The 26,038-nt window shown below is 44.3% G+C and overlaps 1 protein-coding gene across 1 annotated transcript; it reads right to left on the minus strand.

The window, feature by feature from the left end:
- Positions 1–11,550: 11,550 nt before the first annotated feature.
- CA2 (carbonic anhydrase 2) lies at positions 11,551–25,254 on the minus strand. The gene is made up of 7 exons (XM_066378792.1): positions 24,774–25,254; positions 23,561–23,758; positions 18,168–18,286; positions 17,366–17,458; positions 15,902–15,964; positions 14,428–14,583; positions 11,551–12,360 (listed from the first exon to the last, which is right to left on the minus strand). Exons 1-7 carry the CDS (start codon positions 24,805–24,807, stop codon positions 12,241–12,243), a joined length of 783 nt encoding a protein of 260 aa, XP_066234889.1. The 5' UTR covers positions 24,808–25,254; the 3' UTR covers positions 11,551–12,240.
- Positions 25,255–26,038: the final 784 nt, after the last annotated feature.

Here is a 26,038-nt window from a genome sequence, read left to right on the forward strand (position 1 = left end):
ACAAACAAAAGCAGCCCTCAATAAGCCCTTACCTCATGCACTGTGCCAAGACCTTTACCTAACAGTGCATTTACAGTGACATCGCGGTAGCTGTCGTCTCCATTTTGCAGAAGAGGCAGAGCTGGCATGTGACCGCTTTAATCTCAGAGGGAATCCCCTTTATCTTCACAGTACAGTGACCTTATCAGGGAGCTTCGTGCTTACAATGTGTTGCTTTGGACCTTGATGAATGATTTTTACTTAAACACACCTTGGCCTGACTTTACAGGATGGCATTGCAAAAGGTTTCCCTGAATAGGCACAGAAAACTGGCCACGTTGATGACAAGGGCCCCTCAGAAATTACTCCCTAATCTCTGGGTCACAAAGGTCGAGACTCTTCCAAGTAACCGTTTTGTTTGTCCCAAGGATACTTGATGCCATGTAGCCGATCCTGCCTCCTTCTCTGCTTTGGCTGCTAGCAGTACAGAGACAATTGTCGCAGCCTCCAGTTATTGTACATTTGTGTTTCTGTGTAACTGTTTTACCACGGATTTGTTATTTTCCTATCCATACTTTTCTTTTGCCCTAATGCTCTCATTTATTTATTTTAGTTTGTTTTCATTTTAAGTATTTTAAAAACCTACTCTAATCTTTGAGGAAAATAGGCAGAGTGTATTAAGTAAGCAAACACAATATATTCAATGTGATTCTAATTAATGGATTTAGCAAGACTTTAGCAAGGGGGTTTATTAGATTACCAGAACTATGCTAGGCAATGTGGATATACTGAAACCTCCAAATTAAGAACAAAAACATAACCCGTATATTATTCTGATACCTGAAATACAATTTTAAATTCTATTTCATATTTTATTAGCCATGCAGTGTCTAACCAGAAATATAAAACTAAGACTCACAGTAATATACTGACTCTGGTACTCTGCTTTCTTATCTGGCAACACACAATCACCTTTACATCTATTTATTTTTTTACTGTATTGAGTATTGTCAGTTTGCACCGTTTAATTCTGAGGCCTGAAGATCACCTATAACTCACACTCATTCATGAACTTAGTTAGCTATGGTAAGGCATCAACAGAGTTTCTTCAACACCTTCAGAGACATCCATCCATCCATCCTCAAAACTGCTTTTTCTCATTGGAGTAGTATACCAGAAACTCTAGGACAGACAAGGGGAATAAATCATACTTTATACAACCCTTTTCATGAGACAAAAATGAAATGTAATAACGGAACTCAAATGCAAGCTGGAGTTATCTGTGAGGACGACTAATCCAATTCTATGGAGAAAAAGAAGGACTGAACGGCGAGATGCATCAGACGTGTAATTCAGTTTTTTTATCCTGGTGGTGTCTCTCACTCGCTGAGTGCTCTGGTCTGTTTTTGAGAAGATGAATTAATTATTAAGCAATTTCTGTAAAGTTACTTAAGTCAGCTTTTTCTTCTACCCTAAGAGCAATGGTGATGTAAATGTTGCATTCACAGAGTAAGATGCAATTAAAGCGTCAATCGATTCCATTATTGACAATGTACCAGCTAAATTAGGGATTTAGGATTTATTCCCACATCTAGCTTTTATTTCCTACAAAAGGGAGAGAAGATAGATGTTTTAAACTTTTTGACTGTTTATTTGAAAAATTGTATTTTAATGCTTTTTTTTCCACTATAGCAATTGTTATCCACAGTTCTAATGGAGACCCTCCAATTAATAAGCTTGTTGTTTTTTTAAAAAATAATTATATATAGAGAAGATTGATACTGAATTTTTTCAAGGCAAAACAAAGTCCTAAAAGCTCTTGAGAAAGGACGGGGGAAATAATAAGCTAATCTTAGAATTGTTGATTTCTGTAAACATTTTCAACCATTTTGGAAATGATGTGCCTATATCTCTGGTTCTAATGATTTCAATATTAGATAAACTCCATTTTTATATTAAAAAGCTTGAGGCATACTTACAAGAGGAACCCAATTAAAATCCTTCTAGTGATGGGTGGATTTCTGTGTCAAAGTCACAGAGTTTGACCCTGCTTAGGTCCTGGTCAAGGTAGAGCTTATCTTTCAAACCAAACAATTTCTTTGCATGAATCATTTGTGCAGCTCCTTCTAATCAATATTAATGACAAGTGAGAATTAAAGGAAGTCTTGTAATCACAGTGAATGCCATTAAGAGTGTCTTCTGTTGTGCGTCACTGGTAACTCTTCCTGAACCAGCTTGAATGGGACAGGAGGTTGATCAGCTCTTGTAACTGGGTGATCAGGTGCCACTGGCTCAGAGTGACACTCCATTTTCACATTTCCAGCTGTACTTGGCTTTGTCTTCAGAGGAATCACCTCCACTCATGGAGACAGAATGGCTCAGACTGTCCAGAGGTCAGACTCATGCATGCATTGTCCAGGAAGAGATCATTGGTTTGAGTAACTCTTTAAAAAGCAAGCCACCCCCCTTCCTCAACAAAAGCATACAAGTCACTGGTTGAAATCGAGCCACGCTCCCATTCCAGAACCAATCCCTGGCCCAGAGACATGCCGGCCTTTCTAGTTTCTTCCCTGGGCCCCTTACACCAATTATCATGGCAGAGAGTGGGCTTGCCCTGACCTTGGACCACTCAGTGCTTTCACCAGACAAGAGAAAGTCTAAACTGGCCACCTCCTCCTCCCCTAAACCAGAGGCAGGACACCAAGCAGGAACAGAAGGGTGCTAGGGAGACAGCTCAGTGACCCCTTCAATTCCCGAACTCCTTCCAGTGTTCTTTTGTTCAACAGTCTTCACAGGAAGTGGGTGGGCACATAATGTGGAGCCCAAATATACACAAAAGCGGTTAAAAATAACTGTTGCAGGCATAAGCTTAAAAGTAATGGTGAGTCCCTATCTCCCATTTCCGGGATTCTACCAAAGACTCAAATGCTAGAGTTTGCTGGAAGTCTAGATCAAAGAAATGTGGCTTTTTACTATTTTCTCACTGTTTTTAAGAGAAACTTTGCTCAAAAGACATTACTGCAATGGGCTCCCAGGCTGCCTGTTATTCAAGAAAATTAAATTCAGTGGAATTAAGGATTTGTACCTTCCAGCTCCTTGGCAATTTCACTGTGTGAAAATCCAAGGGCAGAGAGGGTCAGAGTTGGGTGATAGTCGTGGTGACCCGTGTGGAGACAGGCCAGCTGTCCCAGCAACTCCAATGTGGCTGGGAGTCAGAACAAGTATGGTGGAAAGTTATCCAAACAAATCAGCAAGTTGAACCTCATGAGTCCTCATGTTGAATCATTTCTCATCAGAAGCAGAGTCAACGCTGCTACTGACCATCTTCCCTGAAGCTTCTTTCTCTTGGTTATTCATACACACACACACACACACACACACACACACACACACTAAACCAGGGGGTAGGAGGGGGGATAGATAGACAAGGACAGACAGACAGGAAGGGAGAGAGATAAGAAGTATGAACTTATAGTTGTGTCACTTTAGACGAGATCGGGTGCTTTCAGGCTTTCAGGGTGGTATGGCCGTAGACAGTTGTGTCACTTTAGTTGTTCATTGATTGCTTTCTCACGCATGCCTTGATGGGGGGCGGGGGCTCCAGCTGAGCCAGTAACCTCTTGTTTAAGCCAGCGACCTTTAGGCTCAAGCCAGCGACCTTAGCGTTTTGAGCCTGGGTCCTCAGTGTCCCAGGCCAACGCTCTATCCTCTGTGCCACCACCTGGTCAGGTTCTCTTGATTATTCTTTAGAGAGAGAGTAACAGTATCTAAGAATCTAAGGAAGGACTTCAAGCACCTCTCCTGATAGAAAGAAGATGAGCAAACTTAACCAACATGGTAAATATAGGGTTTCGTCCACAAGTGTACTTACTCCTTATTTGGTGTGAGAAGTTTTTCCTTTAAAACAAAACCATTCACAGTGTTTTCTACTTGAAGCTTTTTATTTTTAAGTCTCTTTGAATTGAGTCTCTAAGAGATCCTGCCAGCCTCCCGAGAAGTCACCACAGCCGCCGAGCAAGCTCATGTTGGGGCTGAGTGCCCGTTTCTGGGATCCCGGGCGAGGCAGAGGCAGAGAGAGGCAAGGCTTCAGGCTCCATGTTGTTATGTGTCCTTGGCATGTGCAGTGATGACCTGCTTCCTCAAGCTTCACTGGCTGGAGAAGGGACTCTTTCAATTCATTCACTCACTTCATTCAGTCGATCCCAAGCAATCCCGGGCACTTCCTCGAGCTGGGCTCAATGGTAGGCACCATCCTCACTTCCAACTTCACCACCTGGTAGGTGATCTGCGTCTTCAGATAGTATCACTTGTTGTTACCAAATCCACATTAACAACAAGCCTCAGTGGGATTTCAACGGTACCTTATTACTGTGAGCTGATGAGAGTCCTCCCTTCCCCTCTGGCTCAAACAGCTCTGGTTGGTTCCCTGAGAGACCCCAGGGCCATGGGGACAGAGAAGGGGCTACAAGTCTACCTTCCCCCAGGAGGACAAGCCAACTTTCCCAGGAACCATAAGCATGCATTACTTGGGTCTTTGATGGATCCACCGACTTACTTGTGTTCCAGTGTCTTGTTGCGACAATCAATCTTGTGTGGTCTATACTTTCAACCCCTTGTACTTGTCTGCTCAGAAGCAGCTGGAACATAAACTTAAAATAAATAAAGCTACAATCTAATCATCGTAGAGTAACTACAGAATTTCCTGCACTTAGGCCACATAATATAAATATGTTGATATATTTGTTCACATTTTATGAGATTAAATCGATCGACTTTGTTACTTATCATATGAATGCATGGCTTTACTGTTTTTATAGGGGATTTAACCCTTATAACCCTAAGCAGAGAATGTGGCTGGACGTTTAATTTAAATAGGTCTCACTTAACCCAGAGCAATGCGGGATAAAGAAAAACTATATTTAAAAATGTGCCCCTTCTATGTTCTTGGGAAATCTAGACAATCGTTTCAAATACATTTAAGAATAATTTGTCTAAAGTGTTATCATTCAAGCTATAATTTATTTTTATTTTCAAATTAAACAATTCATATTCAGGCGCTGTGACAAAGGTTTTCCCATGAAGCCTCACTTGATCTTTAAAACAGTGTGATGAAGAAGATATTACTGCCATCCCTGCTTTACTGACGGACAACTGAAATCCCGGGGGGATTGAGTCACTTCTTGTCACATAAGTAGAGTGGAAAATGTTTAAGAAACAGGAGCACCAATGGAAAGCATTCAGTCAAGGCTTGTCGACCCAAAAAATATAAAGCCTTTTTAAGACAAATACAGCTTCTTTCCTACATCCTTAGGTCCCACTGCCCTCAATGAGCGAACACGAGGCCTGGCTTATTCATGTATTTGTCTTTGTAAGTAACCTATTATTTTATCTGAACAGAATGTTATACTGTCTACCATGGTTTTTTTTGTTTGTTTGTTTTTAACTCTTTAAGCATGATTGAGGTCAACCTTCTCCAAATATGTTGTGACATTCTCCTAACACATTTCTCTCCTTTATTGTTTTATTGCTGTATTGAAGGAAAATGTTTTTAGCCAAAGTAGTTTGAGATTCTTTTACTCAAATCGGAAAAACACATCCATATTTAATTGATGCTTATATGTTCTACCATTGATGTTTGGTGGGGGGTGTGAAAATGGCAAATTGCATTAAGGTCAAGCTTTACTTTTTACTAATCTAACAACCACCCCCGCCCCCCACCTGCCCAGCATGTAGCACAGTGCCTAATACATCATAAATATCCAATAAGTTTCAGATGAATAAAATGATGAGTGAACCATTTCTTTATTGAATGGAAAACACACACACACTCATTTATTGAGTGTGCTGGGACCTAAGAATATGGAAAAGAAGCAGTGTTTGTCTTACAAGCTATCCTGTCAGGGTCAACAGCATTAGCTGAGTGTCTGCCAGGCTTCCCACTGATTCACGAGTGTTCTCCATTCTACATGCATGACAGTGACTTGCTCAATCTCCATGGGTCTCAGTTGCCCGTCTATAAAATGGGGATGTCAATCATACCTTCCTCATTACAATGTTGTGAAGATCCAGTGAAGTATCGCGAGAAAGCATGCGGTCTTATTGATAATGAGGACTGGAAAGGAGGTGGGAGGAAGGAAGGAAAGAAACTAACAATTATTGATCAGACATGGGCTAGGCACTTCTCTGCCCCATCCTTGAAAATGCATTGGCTTTTGTGGCTCTCACACAAGGTCTCCTAAGGTTTTTATCTACATTTCTTTTTTTAAGATGGAAAAATTGAGGCTCAAGGAAGTTAATTTCCTTACATGGCACATCTGGAGTCAGTGCCTGGTCTAACCAAGTTCTGACTCCAACAGTTAAATATAATATCATCATCAGTGCTGGAAAAAGCCAACAAACCAAAAACAAAACAAAACAAAACAAAAAAACCCCGTTGTCACAAAGCTGTGACATATAGTTTTGTTTCTTGCTTACATTTATTTTGAAGAAGAAAAATAATGATGCTATGTAAAAATTCGTAGAACTCTACTAGACACTGTTACCTCTTAGCTGTTGACATGTCACGTGTGATTCACATGAGCAATGCACAGGAAGAAATTCTGCTCCTGTAATGCAAAAACAGATTTATAATCTGTCTACAAACTCTATGAGGAATACAGAAGTAGAAATTAAACGTTTTTGCCTGATCTGAGGTGGTGCAGTGGATAAAGCATCAACCTGGAATGCTGAGGTCACCAGTTCGAAACCATGGGTTTGCCTGGTCAAGGTACATATGAGAGTTGATGCTTCCTGCTTCTTCCCCCTTCTCTCTCACTTTCCCCCTCTCTCTCTAAAAATGAATAAATAAAATCTAAAAACAAAAAAAGAAACTAAATGCTTTTGCCACTATCATGATGTCGAAGAGATGCATTAGATAGTGTCCTGTTTATAAGAATTCCTAAGACTGGAGTCTATCTCAGAGCCTTGTGTGGAGGAGGGGTCGGTAATCATCATGGAAGTGCAGTGACCTCTGATTCTGTGTGTGGTAAGCACTTTGGATTATCAGGAGGAAAGAATAAATCAGATCGCCTTAGGAAAAGGGAGGATGAGAATTTCTATACAGGGACAGAAGCAGAGTGGACGGAGACACCACACCTCTGGCCCTGGCTTCTCCTCCTTTCCCTGGGCTCCGGGTCTCTGTGTCACAGGCTCTGTGTGCTGTGCAGTCCTCCTCTGACTGCTAGACAGTCCTTTTTGTGGTCTCTGGCCTACTTTTTAAGGACAGTCTGTTTCATAAGTGGACTAGGCAACATGATGGTGACCAGTGCATTCGCTCCTGGGGTCTTTTACCTCACGATCTGTTTGGTTTTTGTTTGTTTTATTGTGACAGAGACAGAAAGAGGGATAGCTAGGGACGGACAGACAGGAAGGGAGAGAGATGAGAAGCATCAATTCTTTGTTACGGCTCCTTAGTCTCCTTAGTTGTTCATTGATTGCTTTCTCATATGTGCCTTGACTGGGGTGCTACAGCAGACCCAGTGACCCCTTGCTCAAGCCCGCGATCTTGGGCTTCAAGGTTTTAATTGGCATCAGGCATGAAGATTGGCTAACGCACTGTTTATGTCATTTCAATACAAGTCTGTGGCTTTGCTTCCTGTCCCTGAAGAGCAAAGGAAGATTGTATGAAGAGTTGATTCAGAATTCTGTTTAAAAGAAACACATCTGAAATACAAACATGCCAGCATTCATGACATGCGAGAAGTTCGAAAGTGAGTCGTTTCTCCTCAATGATTCAGTAAGTTGAAGCAGAGCCAAATTCACGCACTACTTACTTGACACAAAAGGTGTCTTTGTCAACCACAGGGCTGCTGGAGCTTGATTTTATCAGAAGAGGGCAGAAACGCGGCATACTTGTAGCAGGTCACATTCACCCGTGTAGAGATAGCTCCGTCCTCATGGGGACTGAGGCTCTAATATAACACAGCATCTGGTGAAATGCAGGATGTAGGCAGCAAGATTCATTGCTTCCCCCTCAACATGAAAGTTTCTAACAGAATACATTTTAAGGCAGCAGGGATGTGAGTATAGATTGATAACTGTTTATTCTGTTCAGTTTGGCAATGACACAAATATTCTGCAGAAACGGCCTCTTGTGAAGGCATAAATTGATCTACGCTCTAAACACACAGGAACCCTGGATTGCACTTTTTTTTTTCAAATTTCTATTGAAGTTCTGTGGCAGTCATTAAAACTTGCCATATATATATATATATATTACCCCACCCCCATAAATGATTTAAAGCGCAGTGGCATTCTCTGAAAACACATCTTGTAACCTCATGGCTAGAGTGCTATTTTGTAGCTGACTGATTTACCTGAGAGGTAGGCAAAATAAACTCAGCAAATTCACTGAAGGCGTGGTCACGGGCATAGTAGGAGAGACTGTGGGAATGCTTGGGAATGTACCCCCCCACACACACAAGACAGCTCACTGAACTCAGCAAGGTCAGCGGAAAAACCAATGGGGGTGCCTGTCAGCCCGACAACCCTCTCTCTCTGTCCCATGCATGTGTCCCCACATTCACCCCAAGGTTGTCATCCCACGGCTAATGAACCATCTGTGTCCACTGGACGGCATCCAGCCTTGGTGATGGCATGGTCGGTGTTCCTTCAGTTGTGCTCCGAAGAGCTGGGACTCACAGGGCTTGTGGCAGGACCGACTGCTCTGAAGTGAAGGCCTCAGTGTGGCAGTGGGAGGCACACACACACTCACCTGTTTGGTTACGCATTTCCGCGAACCTGGAGAAAATCCAACTGCCACGCCCTGGTATGTGTCTCTCCGCAAGGCTGAGTCCATACAGTCTCAATCTTCTTAGCTAACGTTTATTGAGCACTTGCTGTGAGAGTTTTGTCTCTTTAAATTCTCAAAACAACCCCCACAAGTAGGTACCCTAATTAACTCCATTGAGTGATGAGGAAATTACAGCCAGGCTAGTTCTGTGTCTCACCTGTCATCTCACAGTGAGGGACAGCAGAAGCCAGTGTTTTAAGTGGGGAGCCAGGCCGACCTCACTCCTTGAACCTCTTCCTTACTCTACCTGAAACAGCCAGGTAGAGGCTGCTGTGACCTTCAGGTGAGGACACGGCCTTGGTTTTCTTTGATGAGAATACAGATATCTATTTTCTTTTTTTTTTTTTAAGTGACAGGAAGGGTGTTAGAGAGGTAGACTCCCACATGCACCCCAACCAGAATCTACTCAGCAAACCCATCTAGGGCTGATGCTCGAGTACTGAGCTATTTTTAGCACCTGAGGCTGACACACTGGGAGCAACTGAGCTATCCTCAGCACTGATGCTCAAACAAATCAACCTACTGGATGGGGGATGGGAAGAGAGAGAGAAGGTGGGAAAGGAAGGAGAGAGAAGCAGATGGTTGCTTCTCATGTGTACTATGACTTGAATTGAACCCGGGATATCCATATGCTGGGCCAATGTTCAATCCACTGAGCCAACTGAGGGCTGGAAACAGATCTTCCTTTGAGTTAAGAATGACTACCTACTGAGCACTTCCGGTGCACCAGACTGCACTTCTCTTTGCCCGTAGCTCACGTGGTGGTCATCAGCAGTCACCTGTATTACGATCCCCACCTTACAGGGGAAGGAGCAGGTCAGGATCATTAAGTAGCATGTCCAAGGTCGCACAATTGGAACAGCCTTCTCTATCAGCAGGACTCTTAATGACTGTACTTCTTGCTCTAAACTTCCTTCTTTTATTCAAAACATTCTCAGTTTTATGTGTTTTTGACACCTTACCTCTGAACCCCTGCCAGGGAGCTGCAGACTTATTCTGCCGGCCCTGCTGGGAGGAACTCCAGGGTGGTGTCCTTGACTAGTAAAAGTTTTAAAGTATACCCTTCAATGTAGGGTGCAGAAGGCCATGCAATAAGGAAGCAATTGGATTGTAGTTCCTGGTTACATAAGTGCTTTCTTGGAAGCAAAGGGGGGAAATGCTTCTTTTACACCCATCTGGTATTTGAGGTTACTATAAAACAGGGGCTGGGAACCTATGGCTCTCAAGCCAGATATGGCTTTTTTGATGGCTGCATCTGGCTCGCAGACAAATCTTTAATTAAAAAAAATGTTAAAAATATAAAACATTCTCATGTATTACAATCCATTCATTTCCTACCGCTCGTGTTCATGGTTGTGGTAGTTGGAGCCAATCACAGCTGTCCTCCGGGACACCACCAAATTTTTCTTGGATAATGCTTAACGTACACGGGTTGTTGTATGGCTCTCACGGAATTACATTTTAAAATATGTGGCATTCATGGCTCTCTCAGCCAAAAAGTTTCCCGACACCTACTATAAAATAAATAGACTTCACAGAGTGGTCAGGGCATGCATAGATCCTGGGACCATCACCCAAGAAAGGAGACAGGGTGTCCAGAGAGCCAGAAATGATGGAGGAAGATGACACGTGAAGTCATCCACAGCTGTGGGCACAGCAGTGGCCTGGTCTGCATTGGACTGATACTGAACGGTTTTTTTATTTGTTTTTTTTTTTTTTTACTTTTACTGGGTCCTGGCCCATAGTTTTTTGGGCTGGTCATAGCTGATCTTTTTCAGTGCTTTCTAAGCATGCAAGTCTGTCTTTTACATGGATTAGCTCACAAGAATGTGACGTGATCACTAGTATTAAAATCCTCATGTTACCGAGGAGGAAAAGCAGATTTGAAGAGCTTAAGAAACACCCCAGTTCGGGCCGTGCAGAGATGAAAAGCCAGGTGTTGAATCCACCCATTGAACTGCTGAACCCGGCATGGCCGCATGTGGCATTTGTCACCCCCAAGTCCCCTCATGTTGGTGCCAAGGGCTTGTTCAAAGCCATGCTCATCTTTTAAGTGAAATTTAGAATTACCTGTTTGTTTTGTGTGGAATGTGCCTGTTTTCAACTGACAGAAGTGAGGGACAAAACACAAGATAATATAAAAGTAATTTCCATTAGACTTTAAAAAAAGATTGTGATAGAAATGACCGTATTTTAGTGCTTAGTTTGTATTAAGCACATTCACATTGTTTCGTAACCATTACCGATGTCCCTTCTTGTGTCCCTTATGCTCTGTTCTCTAGGTCAGGATAAGGGTGTACAGACTTTGCAATTAAAGGTGATGGTGGGGATAAGTTCTAAGACCAGATGAGACAGATATCAGCACCCGCCGATGCCAGCCTCCCCACCTCAGAAGTCAACAAGGACATCTTTCAAACCCAGACCCGGTCACCTGGGCACCATCGCACGGGGCCGTGTAGAAGTAGAGATAAGAGATCCAGAAAACCTGCCTGAACCAGAATAGACTGACATGTCATTTATTTTATTTTCAAGGGGCATCTGTTTATTCAGTATGTTTTGCCTTGTCCCCCTTGATGCAAAGAGGAAATGACCTTAAAGGTTTTTTCTTGTGTGGGGACGCTTTCCATCATGAGTAAGTCGACTATGATGGCTTGTTATCACCAATGAATTCATCGGAATTATACAAATACACATTTGCTCCTCCATTATTACCCGTTGCCGAGCATAAAATACACTCACCCGAAACAGAATTCCTGATTTTATTAGAGAATGATTTTTATCTAAAATACAACATTTCTTAACTTAGGATATATTTATTATCTGGATTGAAATATACTCTGTATCACAACTATAATTATAACAGCTTTGATAGATAACCCCTTCATTTACACTTCTGTGATTCAAAAGTCACTAAATTACAGCAGACCTCGTATTTAAGATAACTTTGCTACAAATATACAAGAAAATTAAAATTTCTCTTTCGTACAACATCTTGGAGACGGGCCATTTTTGTCTGGTTTATGTCACACAGCATCGTGAGTATTTTACCAGATTATAGCTCAGTTTATCTCACAATACAGGTGTGAGCCCCACCTGCTCTCCCTGCTTATTAAAAATAGCATTTCAATGTGAGCACTCATCACCCACATGCTGGAAACAAAGTCAAGGTACCTCTGCCTATCCCTCTAATTATATTCTCTGTTACAGAAAGGCCACCATTGTAAGGAAAGTGTCCGGCACAGTGATTCTGCCCAAGCATGACACTTGGTCTGGCTCTTCCCACTTTAATAGAAATCACAACAGGGGAGAGATGAAAGATCTAGAAAACCAGATGCTAACCAGCCAAGGTCTAATTCACCCAACAGATCTGTGCTCAGCTGCTGGGAAACCCAGACCCCTGCTGCCGGGAGGACTCGGGCCCTGGGGCTGTCTCACTTGAAGGACGCCCGGACTTGCCGTCCGTGCAGGGGCTGCGCCGGGCGCCAGTTGTCCACCATGAGTTCTTCTTTTTCCCCCTCCTTATTGAAGTTCAGCTGCCGGAATTTTATCATCTAAAAGACACAATAAAAGTTTAAACAATTAAAAATAAAAGTTTCACCTGGCCCTGGCCGGTTGGCTCAGTGGTAGAGCGTCGGCCTGGTGTGCTGGAGTCCCGGGTTCGATTCCCGGCCAGGGCACACAGGAGAAGCGCCCATCTGCTTCTCCACCCCTCCCCCTCTCCTTCCTCTCTGTCTCTCTCTTCCCCTCCTGCAGCCAAGGTTCCATTGGAGCAAAGTTGGCCCGGGTGCTGAGGATGGCTCCATGGCCTCTGCCTCAGGCACTAGAATGGCTCTGGTCGCAACAGAGCGATGCCCAGATGGGCAGAGCATCGCCCCCTGGTGGGCATGCCGGGTGGATCCCGGTCGGGCGCATGCAGGAGTCTGTCTGACTGCCTCCCCGTTTCCAACTTCAGAAAAATACGAAAAAAAAAAAAAAAGTAAATAAATAAAAAAATAAAAGTTTCACGATAGCACTAGCCTCGGTGCTGTGTTACATGGTGAAATACAGTACAGGCAGTTCCCTGTTGTGGACGAAATAGGTTCTGTAGATTTGAAAGTGTTTAAGTATATATTTATAAACACAGAAAGGTAAAAATAAATACAATGTTAAGACGAACATCTGTCTAAGTTGTATTTAACAGGTAAATGTACCTGTTCCAACTTACATGCCAGTTCAACTTAAGAACAAACCCACAGAACCCATCTCATTCATATATTCCCCAATATTCACAGCACCATGTACCCACGTTCAAATTAAATTTGACCTCTAGTAGATATATAATTGCATATAGATTAGACACATATGCTTTTGTAGAACGAATGCATTTCTACAGAATACACACAAAACTGTTGCCATTGTTTGGAAGGACATTTTCAGTTAACTTTCCATTTTCCTTTTGATTTTATGATCAGAAACCTGTTAGATACCTCTGAGATGTAAAATAATACTAACGATTCTAGATGCAAGTTAAAGTTTTGTCTTCTGCCCCAGGGAAGATACACTACCACCCATGCACAGGGTCTGCAAGCCCAGTGGCCAAAAGATGGGCCACTGTCTCTGCTTAAATGCACGGAAACATAGGGGTAAGTGTGCCCATGCTGGGACGTAAGTCCTTGATTTGGTTGAGTTTTATTCCCTTTTGAATTTGTTCTCTGGCCACATGATGGACACCGGCACCCCCCAACCCATCTCCCACGTCGCGGAGGTTGTTTTGCAAAGTGGTCCTTCCTTTTCCCTAAGCGAGACATGATCTAAGGAAGAAGGAGGCCAGTGGCCACGAGTCTGTAGCCTTTCGCCTGATCTCTCTGGTTCAGTAATATTCCCACACTCACCCCCCTGAAGTCATCGTCGATCTAAGTTGATGGTAGGGACCTGCGTCACCACTGTGACTGTAACGCGTTCATCACCTGACCTTCACTGACCACATCGCATAGGAAGGCAGCATGTCTGTCTCTGCTGCTCCAGCTATGTGTCCTAAGTTTTATTAATATTTAGTTAGTTATTTAAAAATATTTTTATTGATTGATTTTAGAGAGAGAATAAGGGGGGGGGGAGAGAGAGAGAGAGAGAGAGAGGGAAGCATTAGTCTGTTTCTGTATGTGCCCTGACCAGGGATCAAACTGGCGACCTCTGCATATTGGGATGATGCTCTAACCAACTGAGCTATTCAGCCATGGCCATGGACTGAATTTTAATAGATACCTTTTCTACAGGCCTGACTCTCTCCTTGGTGAGAATTCAGGAACGCTCAGACATAAGCTGCATAAGCAGTAAGCTGGATGTGGGGAGCAGGAGACTGAAGACTACCCCGATACTCTGTAACCTTGAGCATGAAATCTCATTGCCCCGAGCCTCTGTTTTCTCAGCATTCACAAAAATGCATATATTAGGTGACAGACACTTCTCTCACCCTATTCTCAATTTTGTCTAGGCTAAGGTTGTAGTTATATGGCACGTTTATTTGTTCAGCATCGTGCACACTGATTGCACAGCCAGAAGTACTCGAAGGATAACGCCAGGTCTGCCTGAGCCCACAGCCCTTGCGCCCAGACCACACACCCCGTCTGCAGAAAACCCACCTGCTCACTGCTCACAGAGATGGGCTCCCTGAGCACAATCCAGGTCACACACTCCAGCAGAGGAGGGGTAGTCAGGGAGCCTGGGTAGGTCCAGTAGTCCAAGCTCGCAGGAAGGAGCCCGCGAGGGTCAAAGTCAGTGAAGGTGGCGTTCTTACCCTGGTACAAGGCAAACGCTCTGGTTAAAAGTGTTGTGTGGTTAGAATAGGAGGCAGGCATAAATAATAGCTACAAAACTATCTTTTCTTTTTTTTTTTTTTTTTTTTTTTTTTTTTTTTTTAATTTTTTTTTTTAAGATTTTATTTATTCATTATAGAGAGGGAACAGAGAAAGAGAGAGAGAGAGAGAGAGAGAGAGAGAGAGAAGGGGGGAGGAGCAGGAAGCATCAACTCCCATATGTGCCTTGACCAGGCAAGCCCAGGGTTTTGAACCGGCAACCTCAGCATTTCCAGGTTGACGCTTTATCCACTGCGCCACCACAGGTCAGGCTCTTTTCTTTTTTTAAGAGAGAGGTCCATGTTCACCAGAAAACAAAAAAGAGATTAACAGAAGAAGTTTCACTTGGGAATACAGATTGGCAGACATGAGCACAGGAACCTGACTTATCTCCCTGAGCCTAACACCCTCAAGGTCCAGCCGTGCTATCACACATGGCAAGATTTCCTTCTTTTTATGGCTGAATAGTATGTCATTTTATTGATCTTTATCGATACACATATATAACATTTTTTATCTCTTCTGTTGGTGGACACTTGGGTTGTTTGCATGTCCTGGCCATTGTAAATAGTGCCGCAATGAACACACACCGCAACGGCCTTTCTGAGCCAGGGTTTCCAGCTCCGTTTATTCAGTACGGTTCAAGGGGACTGAGCTAGAAGTAGAAGTAGCAGGTGAGCACCTCAGAAGACAGAAGCCGCTCAATCTGAAGGGGAGCTTTAGGAAGCCACGGCTGCCGTGGCTGGCTGCCATATTTAATACAAGCAGATGCCCGATGACCTAAACACAATTGTGCTCAAAAGGCTTCCAACCTGGGACAAATCAGTTCAAGGATGTCACAAAATCTATACCTCCACAGAGCCGGGCCTTACTCGCTGTGCTCAGCATTGTAGTACAGTAAGTGACTGGCGTGCGGGGAGTACTCAGGAAAGCACTTGCTGTCTGAATGTGTGAACAATCTGACCAGATGGTCTTTCAGCCTCCTGTCAATCATGAGTCTCTGACTCTTGTATATGGATGTTCAAATGAAGGGAAGCAAGATTATGTAAATACAAGTCTAAATATTAGACTAGGCATACGGATCAACTTTTGGATAAAAAAAAGAGTTAAGCAAATAAGCAACATTTGACCTTTATTCATCTCTCACCCATTCACCATTTGTCACACTTAAACTATTCAATCTGATCAAAATAATTCTTCAAAACCAGCAGATTATGGAAGACAGACCCCTCCCATGGAGGTGGCAGAAATTTAACAGTACCTTTGTTTTAATGGAACCCAGTGCATCTACAACCTTCTGCAGGCCTGGTTTGGCAGCGCCAACCTGTAGAAAGACACAAAGGACAAGATACAGTATTCCAGGTGGTATCACACCGGTTTGGATTCCGGCAGATCTATGACAAATTTCTCCAAATAGTGAACCCAAACCCCGCCCTTGCTACTGGTACCTGTCAGTCTTAGTGAGATCACACAACTGCCTTTAACTTCTGCCCTTACAGTTCCCCTGAAAAGGTGCTTCTGACCCTCCCAGGTGTCAACAGTGCCCTCCAACTACAAAAAGAAGGACACTGGTCAACTGTTCACCTTACTCTTCTCAGGGAAGTTTACCTATGGTTCTTCCTACCTTTTAATGTTCTCCCTCCGTTGGCTTTCCTTCTGCTCTGCTGCCTCCTGAATGTCCCCTTGATGCCCTGTTCCTTTTCTCATCTAATCAGCATCTTTCCCACGGTCCTAAAGGCCTTATCCTCTCCCTCTTCCTGTTTTCCCTGGTTAATTTCATATAGTTTTCACCTTAACACAGTTCAAGGCCCATGACTCACCAGCCCAGATGGCTCCCCACTGGATTTACAACTGTCTAGAGGGCAGTTCAACCTGTTTGTCCACTGTTGTTCCAAATTCTCCAATATGGAGCCACTGCCCCTCACTCTTGCAAAACCTGGTCTTCATTTAGCATTAGGTGGGGGTCCAAGTGAGTTGCCCCAAGATGTGTCTCTATGGTCTGCAGTTTTGAGCTGAAGTCAACTTTAGCCAGAGGCTCAAGAGAAACTCCCCACCCCCTTTAACTACACAGAACAGTTTGAATTAGAGGCCTTACCCATAGGAGATTATTTTGAACAAGTTTCTATTTACTGAGCATCTGTTGTTCTTATCATTCTGCGATGACCATCAGAAGCCCCCAAGGCACCTCGCTTCATCCCTTGCTCAGGATGTCTTACCTGAGCATGGTCCCTTTCTGTCTTCAAACCTCTCTTGCCTGTGGGTCTCTGACTCTCGTGTTTGTGAAGTTCCTATACTTATGCATGTATTAAATTGGATTATTTTCTCTTCTCTCATGTCTATTTGATTATTAAACTAGCCAGAAGAACTTTGGGCGTAGAGGAAAATTTCTTCTTCCCCCACAATTATCTACCATGAAACAGCACTCACTACCCAGCTTAAGGTTCAATTATAAAAACAAACAACAATAACAAGAAACAACTCATAGATGTGGGCAGTATTCCTCTTTCTCACTTCACATTTCACAGGTATGCATCTTTCCATTTACATCTAAATAGTACCTAGAAACACCTCTCTCTCCAGTCATCTTTGTTCCTACTGAGGGAAAGTCAGCCCGAAATACCTCAGAACCAAAGGCTCTCTGTAGAATGTCCTATTTGCTAGCAATGTCCCATCTGGTTAATCTTTCCTGAAAACAGGGGAAAAGAGAATTGGGCCATCCACTGACCTTCAGAAAAACACCCAAAACAGCCAGTCCGTCGGGGTGCTGCACAGCTTTCCCGAAATCCTCATACTTGGTGTTCCAGTGAACCAGGTGAAGCTGCAGCCAGAGACAAACCACACGGAGCAGTGAGCCCAAGGCCTCTGCTGCAGGGCCAGGGCCAGGGGCTGCAGGGCCGGGGGCTGCAGGGCCAGGGGCTGCAGGGCCAGGGGCTTCCAACGCCTCTGCTGCAGGGCCAGGGCCAGGGGCTGCAGGGCCGGGGGCTTCCAACGCCTCTGCTGCAGGGCCAGGGCCAGGGGCTGCAGGGCCAGGGGCTTCCACCATGGTGGGACGAGGGGCAGGGATAAACCTGTTTCCTCTCACTACCGATTATCCACTGTGGGGCATTCTAGCAAACGATTCCACCAACCCAGGGAGTCGCGTAGTCTGAGGGAAGACACAAATTCTGTTTCTGGATTTATGTGAAAGCAGGGTCCTCTGTTTGAATGTGTCCACTTCGTGCAAAGGCCTCCCAAGGGGCTGTGGAGATGCTTTTATAGCACAACTTGTGACGTCACAAAGAACGAAGGTGAACCAAGGTGAGGGTTGTTTATTAGAGAAGGGGTTCCCCTGGTTTGAGTCAAATCTACGAAAGCGCAGATGGTGTTCTGTTGGGTCGTACACTCGAAACCAGTATGGTTTGGCGAACCATGTCATCCCCATAAATTAAAAAGAAAATTTAAAATAGACTAAAAAAAGCTTTTGAAATGAATGCTAACTAAATAATCACTTTGCATTTTTTTCCAGAAAGAAAATAAACATCCATTACCTCTGCAGAGTATTGCTTTTTATCCACTGTGTGCTCGGAGCCCTGCCCGTCAGAGGAGCCCCAGTGAAAGTGGAACTGCACCAGTCTGTAGGTGTCAGCGAGGGGTCCGTCCTTCAGCACTGAAATTTAAATACATATATGTGTGTGTGTACACATGTGTGTATATACAGGTACATTCACACACGTGCTCATAAAACATGCTAAAAACGTTACATTTTAATCCCGTTTATAGTATTACATTTGGAACATCATTAATTCTACCAAGTGGCAAAGTAAGTTAAATAAAATCATCTGGAATAACTGATTTTTCTAAATGTATCTTCCCTTCCCTGTAAGGAATCACATCAGTGTCCTAAAATTTAAAAATAATAAAGCTCAGTGCTACTCCCTATTCACTCCTTTGTGGAGCTTAAGATTCCATTTTAATATATTTATTTCAGAAACCCTTTAGAATTAGGCAAGAGTACATACAAGTATTTATTAAACAAGACTTACTAATACTAAAAAAAAAAAAAAAAAAAAAAGTGCACCGGGTTCAATGATTAAACACACTCAGTGTTAACCTGTTACTACCAGATCCCCGTTTTGGCTCCTATTAAAATAAAACTATGTTGCTATGTAAGTTGAAAGCCTATTGTAATTAGAGAGGATTATTATTTGATATTTTTTATTAAAATTTTTTTTCTTCCTAATCACTTTATTACACTGAATATAAACTGCAGCCAAATAACAAACTAAAGACCTCAGTGGATAATCTCTCTTAGATCCAAAATACAAATAAACTGACCCAATAATCTTTGGTTTAAAATGAAAATTTAAGGGGTTTCCTATGAATGAAGTAAATAAATAAGTCCACTAAAAGCAGAGCATTTCCAGCAGGTGAACAGTCTTGCCCACGAATAATTGGAACATTACTAAATCACACATTCCTGGCAGCAGCCACTAACCCTCGGCCTACTGACAAAAGTTAAGAACACGAATATCAACGTAGAAAAATGTGAGAAAGAAAACCGCCCACGTTCTATTTCTTCTGAAGGAATGAAATGTTTACCTGTCACTCTGACTACAGTGAACACAATTAAAATTCAAGAGAACAGAAGTTTTTAGATTTTGGTATATGGCAATTGCACAAGAATTTAAAAGAGAGAGAGGGGGGGGGACACTCTTGACATGAACATAATTCAGTCCAGTGCTGATCACTTGTGTAAGGTAGGTCCTGAGCGCAGTGCTCACACCATTGACAGTTTTCACAACAAGCACTTCTGTCTGCTGGGATCATGTTTCCTTTCAACAAGATGGTTTGTGGAAGGGGCATTTTGAAGCTCTGAAAGCAAATCCCTGGAAAGCGAGCAGGACTCTGGTAGGAGAGCCGCGTGTCACCCAGATCACGGCCGTCTTGTGCTGAGCCCGGAGAACTCAGCTGTCCCCCTCCTTCTTTCTTGAATTAATAAAAACAGATAAAAAAACATTCCCATTTCTAAGAAAACAGAACTGACGAGAGTTTTATATGCCCAACTATTCAGACATTGACCTTTCAGTGATATTTGCCTCTAGCTTTTCGATAAAGCAGGAGAGTTTTAAACTCATTGGTAAGAGTTAATAAATTAGCAGGGATTAATAATTTTGACTGCTATTCTGTTCTGTCAGATAAAGCTAGTAATAAAAGATCTCAAACAGGGAAAGGCACTTTTTTAATAACTAAAAAAGAAAAACAACAGTCCTAACAGGATTAATGATTTTCCATTAATGTAAGGTGGCTTATTTTTAAAGGAATTTAGAAGCTAGATGAGCATTTTAACCCAAGCTTCTAGCTCCAGCCTATTAACCCCACATGTGAAAGAAATTCCCTCAGGCTTAATCAGAGGGATAATTCTGCTTGCCCGGGTCCTGATTCTCAAGTCTTTAAGTTTGGGTGTAAGATAACATTTAGGATATATTTGAAAATCTGAATCGAAGTTCTATAAGACTGAAATCTCTCTTAAGGAGGGGGAAGAGGAAATGAACTGAGGATTTAAAAGTACAAAGTAAGAGGCAAAGGATATAAAAAGAAATTTTAACACCATAATAATAGCTCTCGACAAAAAAGAGATGTTATACTGTTTGTTGACTTAAAAAATGTGAGTGACCCAAAGGATAAATTATTTTTGAGACTTAAGCGCACAGCAAAACATATTGGTTTTTTGAAACACGATATGTACGTGCAAAATCTTAACTATGATTACTTTTCAAAGATTTTTTTAAAATTCCATTTCTATAATATTTCTAAATGATTGCCATTTAGTCTCACAGCAACAAACTGAGGAGGCGATGAGCAGCGGGCTCCTTAGACTCTGTAGTGTGTTTCTTCATGATTATTTTAAGTGGTTTTGGCTAGAGGATCTCTGCTGTTTCTTCTACCCTGAGAATCTAGGATCTTTAGAAGAAAAAAATCTAAAGAGTGTTTCTCTGCATGGTATGATTGCTCTGGTTTTGTGTTTTAATCCTGTAGATGTCTTTTCCCTTAACATCAATATTTGATACGTTCTTCATTCTAGAAAAAGGAAACGTTTCCTTGTTGAACCAAAGCAGCTGAAGATGTTACAGTGTTCAGGCCGAGTGACACAGGAGTCTTTCACATTGTAAGGGGAGCAGGTCTTTCTACTGTGCATCTGTCCCGTTTCAGCCGCCTCCTTGCTCGTCCAGGGCAGGCACTGTGCTCTCCTGAGTAGCTGTGTCCTGCCTACTTCCTTTACCTGGAGTTTCCGCCAAGCCTCAATAGAAGCCTTACTTACCCTGCAAGCCTTCCCTGAAAGACTCAGGCCAGCTCCCAAGCCTCCTTACGTGTCCACAGTCCCTAAAATACTTCCTTGTTGCATTTAACCAAAGTGACTATCGGAGCTTATGCATTCCCCCAGCCTGGGCTCTGGCTATAGGATAGGGACTGGACCTCTGTCCTGACCTCAGGGTGCCTGACTTGCCTTGCACTTCATTGTGTTAGTAAGAATTTTAAAAATAAGAATTAAGTGAAGGATATTGTGACTCTAAAGACGTGGGTTTGAGTCCCCACCTAAACCACTTGGTTTTCGTGTTTCACAGTTTAAACAGAACCACCACTTTAATAATATGGGTTCCTCACAAGGGAAGTAGAAAGCTCTCTTCAGTTACTGCTCATGTAGAAATGCATCAGAACTTGACAGATTCGTGTAGGACATATAATGTCATATATGAAATCAGTACATGCTTTTATATAATAGGTGGGGAGTTCAGACATTGAAAAATAAAATGTTAAAACACTATCAAGTGGCCTGGCCTATGGTGGTGCAATGGATAAAACAACCTGGACCACTGGGGTCGCCAGCTGGAAATTCTGGGCTTACCCGGTCAAGGCACATACGACAAGCAAGCAATGAACAGCTAGAGTGAAATAACTATGGGTTGCTACTTCTCGCTCCCCTGTCTCTCCCTGTAAAAATTAATAAATAAAATCTTTAAAAAAAATAAAAACACTATCAAGTAATGAGAGCTAATCTTAGAGCTCAGTAAAAACCATCTTTGTTTTGAGGTGGATAATACCCTTACTCTAGTGTTATAATTAAGAAAACCAAATTTAGAGAGGCCAGGTTACTGCCATTCCCAGGACTATTAGTGGCAGAGCTGGAACTTAAACCCAAATCTGTCTGACCCCAGACGAGGCTCACAGTTGCCAGACTAAAAGCTGAATTCCACTTTCCAAGAATACAAATGACTAAAGCAGTTCATTTCTGTTCCATTTGATTTTTCTCCTTGTTCCAAATAAGACCTTAAGCAGGCAGCTGGCATATTATTTTATATTGGATTCTATATAGCATCCAGTGAGGTATGTAACTGGTACAATCACTGAAAACAATGATTTCATTGGCAACACTGAGCATACATTGTGTCTCTTTAAAAAAAAAAAAAAAAAAGCTGACAGCTACAGACTAAAGTAGCTGACTTCTTTTGGTTTTTAAGTAACCAAACATAAAGTTTTACAGCATCCTTTCTGTATGTACAATAGCATCAAGACCTTTGGCCTTGTCCTGTTATAAGCTCAACATATCGTATTCTTTTATGTGAAGGAAAGAAATTGTTTCCCTTCCATTTAATCTAATCATTGGAGCAATTGTTTCTTTGGAGTGGGAGACGTGCTTGGGAAGGCAACACAGCAGAAACCCCAAAGGAGTGTCTCCAGTGAACACCCACCACTAAATCTAATACTCAATATCCCGTGTCTGTATGTGCATGTGTGTATGTGTGTATGTGTGTGAACCTGTACATGAGAGGGTGTGTGTATTCTGGGTGAGGTGGCCCAGGGCGCAGGTTAAAAACATTTCTCATATTATCGCTGCATTACCTTCAATTAAATTGTCTTCCCAAAAGAGAGCCAAGTGTCAAAAAACTTTAAAAAGGGTAAGGAGTAGTGAACAAGAATTTTTTTTTCCCAAAACTGTACTGAATGCATTGGAAAGCTACCGAAAAGGAATAGTCACCTTGGCTTTAATGGCTGTGATAACATTTATAATAACACATTAGTACAATAGGTCATTACTGTGCAGTTTAGACCATTTTTTTTCCTCATTTGGTCCCAGCACTCCCCTGACTCCCACAGCGCCAACTCTCATGTGTATGCGGCGGCATTAAATGACCTTTAGAGGACAGCACTCAGGAAACCAGGGCACTGGCAATAAAATCAACCAGTGGGCAAAGAAGGCTGCTGTGTCTGAATGGAGTGTTCTATTTCTCAGCAAGAAAAAACAACAACAACAAAGCATTCAATGGGCACCCTGTACACAGCTCATTGCAAACAAACTATGGTCATTGGTTTTTGTCAGTAATGAGCCAAGTATATCCACCCATTCTAAACCATCTTCATCTGTGGAATGAATTTCTGGGTAGATAGACTGCCTCATTTATCACACTAGCCCAACGCCCAGGTAATACTCAGACAGAGATTGTTCCCAAGAATTTCGGTGTTTTCCTCTCTCTCCTCACTGCCACCTTGAAGATCACACCCAAATGAACTTTTCATTGGACAGGCATCCCTCCTGGAAAGCACATATTTCAGACAGAGACTCTTAAAAGTTCTAATTTTATAAAACTCATCCTTGCTGGTCTTTCTTGCCAGGAATCTTGCCTTTGGTGACTTTTCGAAGGCACGTCTCAGTTTTTCCGTGCCTTGCACGACAACCAGGACTGCTTCAGGGAGAGAGAGCCCCAGGTCACCTCAAGGTCATCAGCCTGCCTCGTGAGCCTGGCATGTGGGATGGTCCCCAGAGTGACTCTCCCAGGGCTGAGAAGGGTCCCCCTATTCAGCTGGGAAAACAGCTTCTGGGTAAAAGGTACCAGTTGTTTATTATTATTATTATTATTATTATTATTATTATTAAAACACTGACCAGCTTTGTCCTGGCTGTCATCAAACTCCACATTGAAGGCGTGACCATTGTTGATGATCCTCTTGGATGTTGCTTGCTCGTAGGAAACATGCAGAGGTTTCAGCGCAGGATCATAGACAGCTGCTTTGGTGTCAATATCAACAGGGGACTGGCGTTTGCCATTGGCAATGGGGAAGTCCTTGTACCAGTGCTGGGGTCCTAGGTTGAAAAGGGACCTTTAAGCTCCTAGTGAGGGGACAGGCACACTACACCCCTAGGAAAGGGCAGTGATGCTCTGCTCCCATTTTGGTGGCACCCCTGAGCTGAATAACCTCTGGGGGTGGGGAAAAAACACATCACTCCGTGCCTCAGTTTCCCCATTTTTATGGGTTAGTAATGACCTCTATCCACCGTTACAGACAGACTGTTGTGAGTATTGGCACCCGTGCATGAAAAGCTCTTAGAACAAACAGTGAGAGCCATGCAAGTAGTAGCTATTTGCATGCTCGTTTTACTGAAATGGGCAGACACCAAGGCAGGCTGGTGTCTGGGACTTGGCACTTGTGAGCTCACTTCAGATACCCCAGCAGCTCGGGGCTGGGCTTCGTGTCCTGGTGCCAAATGGAGGGCAGTCACGGCTTAGGCCGGTCCCTCCCTTCACCGCCAGAATCCCCAACGCCCGGGAAGTCCCAAACCCCCAAAGACGCATCTTGCTGTAGCGTGTGGAGGTTTCCAGAACCCAGACCCGTAGCGGATAAAGCTGAGCTCCTGAAGATCCCCTAACATCAGGTTTCAGAGACGAAGGGGAAACTCAGAGACGAGCGCAATGTATTCTAACCTGCGCACCAAACGCCCCGGGACAGTCGGTCCCAGAATCTTAGCCACAGGTGCTCCTGAGGTTGGGTTGTGTGTGTATGTGAGTGAGGGTCCCTAATTTCTATGTCATCTTCCTCGCTTCCTCTAGGTACAGGTAGGACGGTGTCCGGCTCGAGGGCCGGAAAGAGACTGTCTTCGCGTCCCGCGCCCAGGCTGCGCTCCCTTTCGGGCCCTGTGCGTACCAGCGGCGGGGATTCCTGGCAGGTGCCTGGCCGGGGCATGAGAAGTCGGCGCCCCGCGCATGAGGCCGGGGCTGGGGCGGCGAGCACCCCGCACCGGGACACCTGGGCCGTGCGATCTGGCGTCCACAGCCAGGGCAGATGCTGGGCCGGGCCGGGCCGGGCCCCGGCGCACTCACCGTTTTCCGGGCCGTATCCCCAGTGGTGGGACATGGTGGTGCGGCGCGTCGGGCAGGGCAGGAGTTGGCACGGGTCCAACGGCGGCTTCTAGGGGCCGGCAGCGTGTGTCATCGGTGGCGCTGGCTCCGGCTTTTATAGGCTCCCGCCAACTTGGTGCTGGGGGCGGCCAGGGAGGGGGCCCAGGCGGACCTTGTGGCGGGGAGGTGAGGGCGGAGGTGCTGTCCCCGCGCGCAGGGCGGGCCGGGCAGGGACAGCGCCCTCTCGGCTGCTCCCGCTGCGCTGGGAGCGCCTCTCCCGTGGCCGCGCCCGGGTCCCTGGGCGGAACCGGCTCCGCGCTCCGGGTCGCGCGGGGCTGCGGGGCATCTACGCGCGCCCCCCCCTGACGGGCGCGGAGTCCTCCCGCAGCGCCCACCGTGCGGCCCGGGCGCCGCGCCCCGCGCCTTCCCTCCCGGGTTCATTGTGACCGCACCCCTGGCCGCGAGCCTGGCGGCCCTACCCGTGCCAGGGTCCCAACCCCGAGGGCCACCCCCTGCGTCCCCGCCTCGGCCGGCGCTAGCGAGCTCGTTTCGGAGCTGTGACCTTGGGGCAAACAGGGATGCGGTCCCGGAGACTGGATGCGGAGAACCCCGCGCCCCCCGCTGGCCGGCTGCGGAATGGAGCCCGGAGCTAAGGAGCTGGGGGTGACGGGCAGCCACGCGTCAGGATGATGAACCACGCTCTGAGCGGCGGCCTGAACAACTTCCCGCGCGCTTCTAGTGGTTCCTATCGCACTCCCACCCCGAACCACGTAAGTGGCCTTAGGTAGCACTAACTCCACATCCAGCACCTGGAAAAGGCCACCTGCCCTTAGTAAACTGCTTTTCAGACTTTTAACAATTATCTGAGGAGTCTTTCTCTAAAGGTGTCTTTATTTTGTTTTCACGTTAACTAGGAACATTTAAACTTTTTTGTAAGTAATTCGATGCTCTGAGTTTTTATAGAGTAATTGAGGAATTGAAACATTGTTACCAATTTTCAAGTTCAACCAGAACAGGATAATGGGGTAATGACACTCTCAAAAATGCAAATTATACATTTTAAATACTTTATGTTCCGTGAAGCTGCCACATGTGGCGCCAAGAAGGGCTCAGTTGAATAGAATAGAAGTCCGCCTGGTCTGACAGAGTTGGGTCTCCATTGGGGGAGGGGGCAGTTTTTCCCCACAGAGGATGCTGCCCATGTCTGCAGATGGGTATGTTGTCACAACTAGGGATGTGTGTGTGCT

This window comes from Saccopteryx leptura, chromosome 3, assembly GCF_036850995.1.
Source record: "Saccopteryx leptura isolate mSacLep1 chromosome 3, mSacLep1_pri_phased_curated, whole genome shotgun sequence".
Classification (NCBI taxonomy): domain Eukaryota; kingdom Metazoa; phylum Chordata; class Mammalia; order Chiroptera; family Emballonuridae; genus Saccopteryx; species Saccopteryx leptura.